Source organism: Muntiacus reevesi, chromosome 19, assembly GCF_963930625.1.
Source record: "Muntiacus reevesi chromosome 19, mMunRee1.1, whole genome shotgun sequence".
Lineage (NCBI taxonomy): Eukaryota > Metazoa > Chordata > Mammalia > Artiodactyla > Cervidae > Muntiacus > Muntiacus reevesi.
The window spans coordinates 12,474,791-12,489,709 of NC_089267.1; the positions used below are offsets into that span (position 1 = coordinate 12,474,791).

At 38.0% G+C, this 14,919-nt stretch overlaps 1 protein-coding gene across 5 annotated transcripts in view; it reads right to left on the reverse strand.

The window, feature by feature from the left end:
* Window positions 1-14,919, reverse strand: part of SLC17A5 (solute carrier family 17 member 5) — a 73,405-nt gene that overhangs the window by 45,503 nt on the left and 12,983 nt on the right. For all 5 annotated transcript variants that reach the window (XM_065911655.1, XM_065911656.1, XM_065911653.1 and 2 more), the window contains 5 exons: window positions 13,803-13,999; window positions 10,009-10,242; window positions 8,385-8,472; window positions 5,804-5,890; window positions 4,822-4,940 (listed from right to left, as the gene is read on the reverse strand). In XM_065911655.1, the coding sequence (XP_065767727.1) occupies window positions 4,822-4,940; window positions 5,804-5,890; window positions 8,385-8,472; window positions 10,009-10,242; window positions 13,803-13,999 (725 nt within the window). The remainder of the gene's footprint in view (window positions 1-4,821; window positions 4,941-5,803; window positions 5,891-8,384; window positions 8,473-10,008; window positions 10,243-13,802; window positions 14,000-14,919) is intronic.

The window sequence follows — 14,919 nt, forward strand, 5'->3', positions numbered from 1 at the left end:
ATGAGGCCACAATCACCCTGATACCAAAATGAGGCAAAGACAACACAAAAAAGGAAAATTACAGGCCAGTATCACTGATGAACATAGATGCAAAAATACTCAACAAAATTCTAGCAAACAGAATTCAACAACACATTAAAAAGCTCGTACACCATGATCAAGTTGGGTTTATCCCAGGAATGCAAAGACATTCTTCAATATACACAAATCAATCAATGTGATACATTTAAATAGATGCAGAAAAAGCCTTTGACAAAATTGAGCACCCATTTATGATAAAAGCACTTCACAAAATGGGCATAGAAGGAATCTACCTCAACATAGTAAAGGCCATATATGATTAAGCCCACAGCAAACATTGTTCTCAATGGTTTAAACTAAAAGCATTCCCTCTAAGATCAGGAACAAGACAAGGCTACCCACTCTCACCACCATGATTCAACATAGTTTTGGAAGTCCTAGCCATGGCAATTAGAGAAGAAAAAGAAATAAAAGGAATCCAGATTGGAAAAGGAGGAATAAAACTCTCACTGTTTGCAGATGACATGATACTACACATACAAAATCCAAAAGAAACCATCAGAAAATCACTAGATCTAATCAGCGAATTCAGCAAAGTTACAGGATACAAGTTAAATACACAGAAATCACTTGCATCCCTATATACGACCAATGAAAAATCAGAAAGAGCAATTAAGGAATCAATCCCATTCACCACTGCAACAAAAAGAATAAAATATCTAGGGATAAACCTACCTAAGGAGACAAAAGACGTGTTTACGGAAAATTACAGGACAATGATGAAAGAAATCAAAGATGACATAAACAGATGGAGAGATATTCCATGTTCCTGGGTAGGAAGAGTCAACATTGTGAAAAATGACTATACTACCGAATGCAATCTACAAGTTCAATGTGATCCCTATCAAATTACCAATGGCATTTTTCATAGAACTAGAACAAAAAATTTCACAATTCATATGGAAACACAAAAGACCCTGAATAGCCAAAGCAGTCTTGAGAAAGAAGAATGGAGCTGGAGGAATCAAGCTTCCTGACTTCAGATTATACTACAAAGCTACAGTCATCAAGACAGTATGGTACTGGCACAAAAACAGAAATATAGACCCATGGAACAAAAGAGAGAACCCAGAGATAAACCCCATGCACCTATGGGTACCTTATTTTTGACAAAGGAGGCAGAATATACAATGGGGCAAAGACAGACTCTTTAATAAGTGGTACTGGGAAAACTGGAGAGCTATGTGCAAAAAAAGAAATTAGAACACTTCATAACACCATTCACAAAGATAAACTCAAAATGGATTAAAGACCTAAATGTAAGACCAGAAACTATAAAACTCTTAGAGGAAAACATAGGCAGAACACTAGATGATGTAAATCAAAGCAAGATCTTCTATGACCCACCTTCTAGAGTAATGGAAATAAAAACAAAAATAAACAAGTGGGACCTAATTAAACTTAAAAGCTTTTGCACAGCAAAGGAAACTACAAACAAAGTGAAAAGACAGCCCTCAGAATGGGAGAAAATAATAGCAAAGGAAACTACTGACAAAGAATTAATTTCCAAAATATGCAAATAACTCATACAACTCAATAACAGAAAAACAAACAATCCAATCAAAAAGTGGGAAAAAGACCTAAACAGACATTTCTTCAAAGAATACACACAGGTGGCTAACAAACACATGAAAAGGTGCTCAACATCACTCATTATTAGAGAAATGAAAATCAAAACTACAATGAGATACCACCTCACATCATTCAGAATGGCCATCATCAAAAAGTCTGTAATCAATGTAAATCAATGTCAATTGATTAGTCACTATGGAAGATGGTATGGAGATTCCTTAAAAAGCTAGGAATAATACCACCATATGACCTAGCAGTCCCACTACTAGGCATATACCCTGAGGAAACCAAAATTGAAAAAGACATATATGCCCCAATGTTCATTGCAGCACTATTTACAATAGCTAGTACATGGAAGTAACCCTAGATGCCCATTGATAGATGAATGGATAAAGAAACTGTGGTACATACATACAGTGGAATACTACTCAGCCATGAAAAGGAACACATTAGAGTCAGTTCTAATGTGGATGAACCTACAGCCTATTATACAGAGAGAAGTAAGGTAGAAAGAGAAATATAAATATCATATATTGATGCATATATATGGAATCTAAAAAGATGGTACTGATGAATTTATTTTCAGGACAGCAGTGGAGAAACAGACATAGAGAACAGACCCATGGACACAAGGGGAGGCGAGAAGGGAGAGGGTGGGATGTATGGAGAGAGTAACAGGGAAACTTACATGACCACGTGTAAAACAGACAGCCAACGGGAATTTGCTGTATGGCTCAGGAAACTCAAACAGGGGCTCTGTGACAACCTAGAAAGGTGGGATGGGGAGGGAGATGGGAGGGAGGTTTGGGCGGGAAGGGGCATGGTGTACCTATGGCTGATTCTTGTTGATGTATGACAGAAAAGCCATTATCCTTCAATTAAAAAAATTTAAAAAAGGAGAAAATAGATGACCAACAAGGACCTACTGTATAGCACAGGGAACTGTATTCAATATCTTGTAGTAACCTACAATAAAATCTGAAAGAATATATATATATATAAAACTGAGTCATTCTGCTCTACACCTGGAACACAACACTGTAAATCAACTATAATAACAACAACAACAACAAATCACTGACTCTTATGATTGTAAAACACAACAGAATAAAAGAACAATTGTACCAGCCGGGGTGGGGGTGGGGAATTGAAAATATCAGTAATAATAACTTGATGGTGAATAAAAGTTTTATATGAAATATTTTATGTTCTTTAAACCAATAAACTGACAATGAAGCCACTAATAATGCTAAAGAAAAGACTGTGTATTTTAATTTTTCCTAATGTTTTCAGGTTCTTCTTTTATTCCCAATAAAAGACAAATATTTTATCTCCAGGGCTTGAGAATTTACTGTATTAAATTATGACAGATTTTTTTTTTAGATGCATACATACAGTTTATTCATTCTGCTGTCCCGCAGAAACTAACAGTATTGTACAGCAATTATTCTCCAATAATAATAATAATAATAAAAGAATAGAATTCATTTCTTTCATGACACAAGCCTGCTTCTGTTCTTCCAGGAGCCATAAACCAACCAATACTCTTAGCTTGTTGATGGATGATAAGTAGCTAATTTACCATATCATTGAATTCTCAGAAGACTCATATGAGATACATACATTTGTTCTAACATTTCTACAGGTAAGGAAGCTGAGGCATAGAAACATTAACTCCTCCAAAGCTGCACTGTGGGTGGATGGTGTGATTGCAAACCCATTATTCAGATTCAGGAAACTGAACCTTCACCTGATACTTAATACTGCCACTTTATGTACTGATCATAGCAGCAGTTAATTTTGAGGGAAAATTCTTGGTTTTAAATCCACTTAGGATGGGTTTTATCTTGACTTTTTCTTTTCCTGGTGTTTAATGAAGAAGCAAGCCTTAAAAATAAGCTTTAGATCCCCTCCTGTTTTGGAAAGGTCCTAGGAGAGAATTAAGTAGATGAAAGCTGAGATTTCATCCGGTTGGCTGAAATGAATAAAAACCTAACTGTTCTAGAATACATCCCAGGGATGAGAGTCAGCTGGAAATGCACAAATGTGAGCCAAAAAATAATGACAGCAAACAAAGAAGGAAAAAAAGGACACTTTCCACTCAAAAACCCTAGGAAGATTGATTAAAGAATGAAACATTTATGGGTGCCTTTCACTTTGAGAGTCAGCACCACTTGCCCCTTGAATCTAAGCTGACCCTGACTGGGGAATTTTACTTATACTTGCTTCCTTGGAAGCACTAAGAGCAGGCACTACAAGTTTCAGTGATTTTTTAAAAAATTCCATTGAGTGCTAGATTCTTATCAAAGAAGATGTTAAAATATCTTGAAATTCAAGAGGTGATGAGTCTTGGATGTCTCAATTTTCACTATACTTGTGAAAGGCATACAGTAAACTTCACTACATTTTAACAAAGTATCAATACTTAAGAAAAATCACAGTTTTGGATACAAACAAGTGAATTCTACCATTATGTCTGCCAAGAAACACCACTGTAGGCAAATTAGGGTACAGTAAAATAAGGTATTTAGCTTGATCAAGGTCTCATGAGTGAAGTGAGTGAGTGAAGTCGCTCAGTCGTGTCCGACTCTTTGTGATCCCATGGACTGTAGCCCACCAGGCTCCTCCATCCATGGGATTCTCCAGGCAAGAATACTGGAGTGGGTTGCCATTTCCTTCTCCAATTATGATAGATTTTATTTCTGATTTGCTATTGTGCTCAACTAAGTGAAGCAAATCTTACTTTAGTGTATATAAATTTTTTTCTAAAGGTCTATTCTAGAGGAGAAAATTATATAGCAAAGCAAATGTGCTGGCCTTGTTAAATCACACTCATTTAAAACACAGATAAAAACACACTAGTTTTCTAAGAACAAACAGTTAGAATGTAGCTGTAAGATTCCTCTTGTAGATAACACATCATATTTTCTCCTAAGAAGAAATTCAAAGAGAGTCACTTGAAAATCACTACTCTAGAAGGTTTAAAATGAAAAGTAATTTTTCATAGATTTAAAGTAGAAAGAATTAAAATATCTTGGGGAAAGCAGTACTTTGTATGTTAATTTGCCTAGAGTGTGCACAACAGAAATATTCATTAAAAAACTGGTATCTTAAACCTGAAAAAAAAAGTTTCCAAAATTATTTTTTAAAATGTGCCAAAATTCATACCTGATTTTTTAATGATGAAAGAATATACTCCTTTTCATAGGAGGAGATTGTCTTGTGAGTTTCTGGTGTATCACTAACTAAGCAGGTCCATAAAATAAACCAAATGATTCCAACAATGCCTTAAAATAGAAAAATAATAGTTAAAATGACATCAGAATGTACCAAGGCAGCAATTAAACTTATGTCTTGAAAAAAATTATGTAATTATAAGCTTCAGCACAATATGTCTAGCATCGTCACCACACAAAAATTTTTTTTTTGTTATGAGAACTTTTAGGATCTATTCTTTTGGCAACTTCCAAGTATGCACTACAATATCACTGGGTGATACATTACAAACCTAGTCTTATTTATTTTATAATGGGAATTTTGCACCTAAAGTGAACCACTTTTGACCACATGACTGCCTAACAGGGTCTACCAGACAAAACCTTTAAAAAACTAAATGTCTACGATCTATTATTTCCACTGGTATCTGCTTTTGTTTACTTATTTGTTTTGATTGCAGACATATTTCCTGAATAAATGTTTTTGTGGCATCTACCCTATTAACAATGTGTATCATCCTGCTGTTGAGACTGAGGAATGAAAGGCCCTGGGGCTAAACAAACAAACAAAAAAGATTAAAATTACCAAGTGAGAGTATTCTAGTTTGCTTGAGAAGAAATATTTTCAAATTTTACATTTTTATAATAAATGACATAGCAATTTCTGTAGTTAAGTGTAGCATTTAAGTCCTGGATTCAACAGCACTTTCTATTGAACAAATACTCCAAAATTAACAGCCAGTCACAGCTTAGCCAGATCATTTTAACCACATAAACTTGAAAAACAGGTTATCAGTAAGTGTTTCAGCACTTTGTGGTTTAGGAGATGGTTACTTCAGTGAGTTGGCATATACATATTTTAACCAATTATTAAACCTCTATTACATTTCAGACCTCTCACATCATAATTTAGGTTACATTTTGAATAAACTTACCAAAGAAATAGAAGACATAAGTCCAATTCATATAGTAGCAAATTATTCCAGAAAGAGGAAGAGCAACTACTGTCCCAAGTTGTGCTCCTAGAACAACAACAAAACTTTGTAAACTTTGGAGAAAAATGAACGAATAGGGGACAGGTCTACTGCTTAAGAGGATGGATAATAGATTATGAGGAAAAGAGCAATCAGTTCCCATAGGTGGGGCTTCTCTGGTGGTCTAGTGGTTGAGAATTCACCTGCATTTGAAGGGGTCACTGGTTTGATCCTCATCCCTAGAAGATTCCACATGATGCAGAGCAACTAAGCCCCTGCGCCACAGTACTGAGCACACCAGCTGCAAGTACTGAAGACCGTGGGCCTAGCACCTGTGCTCTGCAACAAGAGGAGCCCCCACAATGAAGCCTGAGCACTGCAACTCCAAAGTAGCCCCCACTCGTAACTAGAGAAAGCCCGCCTGCAGCAGTGAAGACCCAGGGCAGCAAGAAATGCGTGAATTAATAAAAAAAAAGCTCATAGGAGTTGAGTTTCTTATTGTTTAGTCACTAAGCTATGTCCAACTCTTTTGTGACCCCATGGACTGTAGCCCGCCAGGCTTCTCTGTCCATTGGATTTCCCAGGCAGGAATACTAAAGTGGGTTACCATTTCCTTCTCCAGAGGATCTTACTGACCCAGGGATGGAACTCCATTCCTACACTGGCAGGCAGGTTCCTTACCACTGAGCCACCAGGGAAGCCAGAGGAGCTGAGTTAGTCACATGCAAATTTAAATAATCCATTCTCTTAAGGGATCATTTACTAGAAAACTAATAATATATAAAATGGATACATTAATATATAGTTATATTAGTTATGATTATATAGCTATTGCTGAATTAGAAGGCATCAATCAACGGAAGACCTATTATAATATGAGCTAGTAAATGCCACATTACTAGTAAATGTGTTAGAAAGCCAAGTGTTTGGGGGAAAGGCTCAAAGATGACCTCTAAACATAACCTATTGCAGCACATCTGATGGAAAATGAACAAAGCTTTAAGTAATCTAATTTGCTCCAAATACATTACACACATTTGTATCAGATAAATAAGTACTAGAACTCATTTTAACCACCAGACAGAAGATATCTTAGTAGGGACACTGTGAGCTAAAATAGTCAGACATTGTTTTTGGTCTCAAGTTTTAGTCTTATAGAGTAAGTAAATATAATCAAATAATTATTATATGTTAGAAAGTGTTGAGTGTCACAGAGCAATATGAAAGTTCAAAGGTAGGGCAGATAACCTCTGACCTCTAGAGGTCAGGAAAAGATGTAAGAGGCAGTTGTGGGACTTTGAAAAGATAAGCAAGATCTGGTCCCATAAGAAAGAAGATATAGAGGCAGGTGTAACACAGTGAGTAAGGAATGAAAGTAGGAAAGCGGCAAGTGGGATTGGGAACTTCAATTGGGTGAAGGAAAGGAAAAGAAAGGCTAGAGAAACAGGCTGAATAGTCGTTGAATATCTGCTCCCTGCCAGGCACTGTGTGCCAGGGACTAGGCTGGCTAAAAGGAAGTGGCAATGACCAGAAAGACTCTTGACCCCTCATTTGAGCTCAGACTTTATTTAATAGGCAAAGGAGAACCACAGATAGTGCCTCTTCTTGAGCTTCTTATCAGCTTTCTTACATCGATCTCCACACAGCTGTAAGAATCTTCTTAAAAGAAAAAAAAGAGGAATCTTCTTAAAATGTACATGAGATCATATCTCTCATGTAAAATATTTCCCCATTGCATTTCAGAGAAGAAAAACCCTGTGACCTGTCGGCCTTGATGTAATCTGGCTCTTGTCTGTTTCTCTAACCCCATCCTCTGCTGTTATCTCTTTTATTCATGTGTTCCAGACATCTACAGTGTTTCTCATTGCTTTGAAACTATGTTACTTCCTGCCTGACAGTCCTTGTACATGCTGTTCTGATTGGTTGGAATGCTTTCCTTTTTGCCCTTTGCATGACTCCTTCATCTCATTCTTCAGATTTTAGCTTAAAAGCCACTGCAAGAGAGGTCTTTCTCAACCACTGTATTTAAAAGCGGTCAGGTCAAAAAGTTTTCATTCAGTATGTGAGCTGGAGGAATTATAATTCACATATAAAGCTCATGCTATCTTACCTATAGATCTAAATGATAGCAAATAATGCACAGGGGGAAAAAAAAGGTGTCTGAAGGGAGGGATTGAAAGTAGTGACATGCTTATGAGATGATCAAACCAGAAATCACAATTTAAGGACACAAGTATTCAATTCTCCAGCTCTTTTTGCGATTTTGTTCTGTTAAAGCATTCTCTATACAAACATCTGAAAAGGCAACATGGTTTGAAATAAAGGATGGCAGATGAAGAAAACGACACTGGTCAATTATGCCATATTGCTATATGCTAGTGAGCCAAGGAAAACCATTAATAACAAAGTTGTATCCTCAAAACTTTATTTTTTCCCAAAGGAAACACCTGACATTGCATGATTCTGGTGTATACCTTTCCCCCAAGGTTGATGTGTAGATAACAAACTGTAGCAAAAATCTTCATAAAAAAGGTTATCTCACCTGCATATGAAATACTCAGAAGCTTGCTTCTTTCAAGAGGGGGAGCCCACGAAGACCACATCGCATGCATGGCTGGAAATGTTACACCCTGAGAATGGAAAAAGGCATTTCTGATGAAATACAAAATCGTTTTGTTAATGTTTTAAATTCGGTTGAGTATTTTGTTGCAAGAGAAATTTCTGGATAAGACTCAAACCAGAATCAGGTTTCCTGGAGTGACATGCCTTTACAGTGTTGAGTGAAAATAACTCATAGTGAAGTACCTTAAAAATCTGAACAAAGATTTGTGGATTCTGTCAACTGGTTTGAGGACAAGGTAAGGGTTATAAAAAATAGAATGTATTGAGTGATGATATAAAGGGATTCCTCTCAATGTTAACTTTACTCATCTACTTTATTTAAGGCCTGAATGAAATGGGAATGTAACCAATACATAATTTAAACATACCGATCTAATACTGTGGGATACTAGAAGAAAATTCAAATTCACCCCGATCAACAGGAAAAATGGTCCTACCAAAAAATACTCAATTAGAGTGTTTATGGAATTTTTTTTTAAGTTTTATGGTCATAATCAACCTAGTAAATGCCAATTAGTGGAGAGGAAAGAAAGAAGTAGGGGATTAAGAGGTATTAATACAAACCACTAGGTATAAAATAAATAAGCTGTCAGAAAATTATATATCACAGGGAATAAAAGATTTCATAATAGTTACAAATGGAGTATAATCCATAAAAATTTTGAATCACTATGATGTACACCTGAGATTTACAGAATATTGTACATCTATTACACCTCGATTTAAAAAAATTACCAATTACTGATAATGGAGAAATAGAACAGTGAAAGCAGGGAGGTCCACAGAGACTTGGAGAGGAGGAGATGCTACAGATAACAGGAAGGAATAGATTCTGGTAGATTCGAAGTGGTGGCTTCACTGCTCTCCTTGGCCATTCACTAGCTGTTGTAGCCTCAGAAAGATTAGTTAACCTGTTAGAACTTCCGTGCCTTTTTCTGTAAAACAGGTATTTTACTTAGGTAAGGAGAAGAGGAACCTGGTATTAGGGGGCTAGTTTTATTTTGTAGTCAAGAAGAGTTTATTTGATACACCTCTATTTGATAAGGATAGTTCAGATGAGTGACCAAAGTTTAAATTTAAATAGCACGTGGCAATTTCCAAAGTTTTCTAGCCGTTATTATATGACTGGATTTTACTACTGCAGTCAGTGTTTTTCCTACACAGATATAAAGCAATTCCTCTCAATGTTAACTTTACTCTTCTACTTATTTAAGGTCTGAATGAGACTAACACTTTTTCACTTCCTTATCTTCTCAGTAAGAGGTAGCAGCGGGGAGCTACGAAGTGTCCCCTAGAAAATGTTTTCTCTGGTCTTTGAGTAAAGCTTCTAATTTTGGAGTGCTTCCACTGGAGATCTCATCGATCACAAACAAAAATCTACTCCTGTTATTTTATGGTTTAATCAGGTTTTAGTTAAAAAATAAATCCCTATTATCTTTCAGTGTCATTTTTTTGGGCTCATGCTCATACCAAAGAATGATATCTTTAGAAAGATAAGAAAGTGAGAAGAGGTAAGAAGAAAAATAAGAGAGAAAAAAGAGTACCTCTCCTAGCCCTTCTAGTGCTCTGAGGGCAACGAGGGCTCCGACTCCGAAATCTGCAGCGAGGGGAGTGAAGAGGGTGAAGACAGCAGTGCCAAAGATCCCAAATCCTAGCAGCAGCTTCCCCCCACTTTTGCTGGCAACATATCCTCCAGGAATTTGTGTGATGATGTAGCCATAGAAAAAAGACCCGAGAATCCATCCTTGAGTTTCTGCATCCCACTGGTACTTTTTACCCTATAAAGAATAGGGGGAGAAAAAAAGTCTTTTAAGGCTAAGTAACATTCCATAGTGTTTATGTACCACAGATTTATCCATGCATCTGTCAATGGACATGGATGTTTCCTCCACGTCTGGCTGTTGTAAATAGTGCTACAATGGACACTCGGGTGCATATGTCTATTAGAATTGTGGTTTTCTCAGGGCATATGCCCAGTAGTGGGATTGCTGGGTCATATGGTAGTTTTAGTCCTCTTTTTTTTTTTTAAGGAATACTCCACACTCTTCTCCATAATGGCTGCATCAGTTTACATTCCCACTAACAGTGCCTGAGGTTTCTACCTAGAGCCTGTTATAGACAGTGAAGTAAGTCAGAAAGAGAAAAACAAGTATCGTGTATTAACATATATATATGGAATCTAGAAAAATGGTACTGATGAAACTAGTAGAGGATGGATTTCTGGACACAGCAGGGGAAAGTGCGGGTGGGAACGAATGGAGGAGGTAGCATTGACATATATACACACTCATATAAAATAAACAGTTAGTGGGAAGTTGCTACCGAACACAGGGAGCCCACCCTGGCATTCTGTGATGACCTAGAGGGGTGGGATGGGGGAGCTGAGGGAGGCTATGGATATGTATATAGTTATGACTGATTTCCATTGCTGTACAGCAGAAACCAACAGAACATTGTAAAGAAAATTTCCACCAAATAAACAATTAAAAAAAAAAAAAAAACCCAGCCTTTTAACATCTTGATAAAATGGCTCCTTTCTCTTACTGGCATGTGAGTACGGATAAATGCAATTTTGAACCACTGTTCTTTTTCTTCCTGTTCGTTTGCTTCTTGGCTGTGAGGCCAGTGAGATCTTAGTTCCCTGACCAGGGACTGAGCCCAGGCCATACCAGTGAAAGCACCAAGTGCTAACCACTGGACTACCAGGAAACACCCCAGAACCACTGATGGAGGCTGAAGAACATGCGGACTTCCTCTTGGGTGGGTGAGTCAATGTGATACAGACATGCAGGTTCTAGGAGCGAATGGAAAATCATCGAAAGTCATAATGTGCAGGAATGCTTGCTATTTTATAAAACTAGACTACAGGATGAATTGTAGATGTTTTGCGACAAAGAAGGCTCCAAAAAGGCAGAGGGTTGATCCAAAAAGTTACTGATCAGGATACTTCAGAGGCTAAGCCAGGCTTTAGAGCTAGGACTGGGTTCAAGGCCAGCTCTGTTACTTACTGGTTTGTAACCTGGGAAGATTAAATGGAAAAGGCACCTAAAATAAGGCCTGACACATACTAAGTAATCACTTAATGTTAGCTACTAATATGCAAAAATATAATGTCTCTCTATTTCAGAGCAAGCACTTAAAAAAGGATATAGAGCAGTACAACAGAAGAAGAATTTAAGCCAAGCCAGAAGCTTCATGTGAGTTGGAAATGTCTTTTAACTAGTAGCAGCACACAGTAAGGTGAATATGAAGATTTTAAAATTTTATTTATTTATATTTTTGGTTGTGCTGGATCTTTGTTGCTGTGCATGGGCTTTCTCTAGTTGCATGGAGTAGGGGCTACCCTCTAGCTGTGGTGAATGGGCTTCTCATTGCAGTGACTTCTGTTATTGCAGAGCACAGGCTCAGGAGTTGTGGCCCACGGGCTTATTTGCTCCATGGCATGTAGAATCTTCCAGGACAAAGGATCGAACCTGTGTTCCCTGCATTGGCAGGCAGATTCCTATCCACTGTACCACCAGGGAAGTCTGAATATGAAGATTTGACAACTTGGTATCTGAATCTTTAGAACATGTAGCCATGTAACCTAACCCATGTATTAAGAACCATTCAGGATTTCTTCTTATTGTGCATACAGGGCAGAGAGCGGAGAAGGCAATAGCACCCCATTCCAGTACTCTTGCCTGGAAAATCCCATGGACAGAGGAGCCTGATAGGCTGCAGTCCATGAGGTCGCTAAGACTCGGACACAACTGAAGCAGCAGGGCAGCAGGGCAGATACGTGGCTCAGATGCTAAAGAATCTGCCTGCAATGCAGGAGACCTTGGTTATCTTGGTCAGGAAGATACCCTGGAGAAGGGAATGGCTACCCACCTCAGCATTCTGGCCTGGAGAATTCCATGGACAGAGGAACCTGGTGGGCTAGAGTCCATGGGATTGCAAAGAGCTGGACACGATTAGTGACTAAAAACTTTTCAAGTAGTTGAATTATCAGAAGGACTTGTGGAAAGGAAAAATACAAAGCAAACCCATAGTTCTTTTTGTTTACAGTACCATTCTGTAGCTTCTCTGTAAAATTCCAGGCCTTCATGAAGTATCTAGCAGTTACAGGTTGAGGTAGGGAAAGTGGGTGATATGTACCCTTAACATGAATTCAATAGCATCATCAAAGTCCAACGTAAAGATTTTTGATGTCATTATTTTTGTATGTGTGCTTGTTTGGGGACAGAAACCCTCTTCCCTGTTTGAGAAGAGGGAAGTCTTCTCATCTGTAAGTGGCAGAGAAGACTCACGTAACGTGGGAGCTGGCTCCCTGATGAGCATGGAGATGGATAAAAATATGCTTGTAAAAGGACACCAGCCTTTCCCCCCTGTATTGTCTCCATCAAAATAAAACGTTTAATATGTGTAAAACTCAATTCTGAACAAATGATGAACACTCATCAATTCCACTAGAATACGAGGGGGGCAAAATGATGTAACTGGCTTAGGTGAGACAGGCTATAGATTTTTGAAAAGAAATTGATGAATTCTTATTTTTCATCCTTGTAGTTGAGATTCTTTAACTTCTCCTGCAACAGAGGGCTTCCCTGGTGGAGCAGTGGTAAAGAATCAGCCAGACAATGCAGGAGACACAGGCTCAATCCCTGGCCTGTGAAGATCCCCCATAACGTGGAACAACTAAGCCCAAGCACCACAACTATTGAGCCTGTACTCTAGAGTCTGGGGAACTGCAACTACTGAGCCCATGTGCCACAACTACTGAAGCCCACACATCCTACAGCCCTTGCTCCACAACAAGAGAAGCCACCACAATGAGAAGCCTGCGCACCGCAACTAGAGAGGAGAACCGCTTGCTGCAAGCAGAGAAAAACCCACGCAGCAACAAAGACCCAGCGTAGCCAAAAATAAATGAAATTTAAAATAAATAAATAAATAAATTAAATTAAATTAAATTAAAAAAAATAAATAAAATTTAAAAAGTTCTCCTGCAACAGGAACCTTTTAAAGAGTACAGCTGTTAAATATTGTTCCTATAAAAACTATTTAGCAACATATAAACCAATCTAGTTTCCCAGTATGCCAGACAGGTTTTTCCAAATTCTCTTCAAGGATGGCATGTTTATGGAGGAAACTGAAAAGTCACTTTTCAAACAGATCAGGGTGCAGCAGCAGCAGCAGCTAACAAGTGACTGGGAAAACACGAAAGAAAATGATTCAGGTTTACATGAAAAAAGAGTTTGTGTTTCTGTAGGACAAACAAATTCAATGTTTTTCAATATGTTTACCTGGAAGCATTTTACGATTAAGATCGTCTGCTTGAAAAAACAGCACTCACCGTTTGGTTGTGAAGAACTTTTATGGGAGCAGAATGCTCTGCACACTCATAGGACGTTCTGTTATCTTTGGCAGTTGTGTTTGAATCCACCATGTCCACTAGTGCAACACTCAGATTCACCCGTAATGAATAGAGAACGAAGAAACCAAAAAAGGATAAAAATGCTAGGTTGTAACGAGCCGAGCAGCACACTGGAGCTGAAATAAAGACTTGGGGTAAAACTTCCATGAAAAGAATAACTTAGATCATATTGTCTAAATCATTAAAAAGGTCACTTCTTAGATGTACCCAAGTTAGTAAATTATGAATATTTTTCTGAGAATATTCTCAGATGAAATATACCTAAAAGCATGTATCAAGGAGAATTTGTTCTGGTATCTGTAGCTTTGATAAACATTTAACATATGAGAGCCTGAACTCTCAGATGGTTTCTTAAAACATGGAGGCACCAGTTTTATTAACTTTGCTCAGAAAAATCTGCATTCTGGAGTCAAAACTGAACCCCCAATCCCTGTCAGCTGACAAGATAAGAGAAACACAGGTAAAGGGGTTTAATGGCATTGCTATTGCTGAAAAACTATCTCAAACATGGCCAGTAAGTCCTTATTCAGCATACCGTGTATAATACTAACTAGGGGTTAGGAGTCATCTCTCACCATAAACACATCTCAGCATAAAAAACTTTCTGCTAAGGACAGGGCATGAACCCCCTTTCCACCTCTCCACCCGCCACACACCACAATCAATTTCTTACCTTGAAAACCATCCTCAGAGGCTGGGTTTGAATCAGAAGCCATGATTAATGCTTAAGCCTTTCCTGAACTATATGTATCTAAGAATCCAGAAGCAAACTTGCAGAATCTATGACAGTTGCAGCCCCCGTGACAGTTGCTCGGTTGGTCTTGCTTAAAGGGCCCACGGTAAAAAGCGCAGTAAGAGAATGTCCCCCCCAACACACACACAGAAGGAGAGGCAGAGTGGGTGGGAGAAGCCTGTTAAAGGAAGATCATATGACAGGAGGAGTTTGACCTATTTTTTTCCCTCTAATTATAGGTGTATGCACCTACTGTCTCTGCTTTTCTTCTTTTACTGAGTGGAAGAACTGGAAGGGAGATAA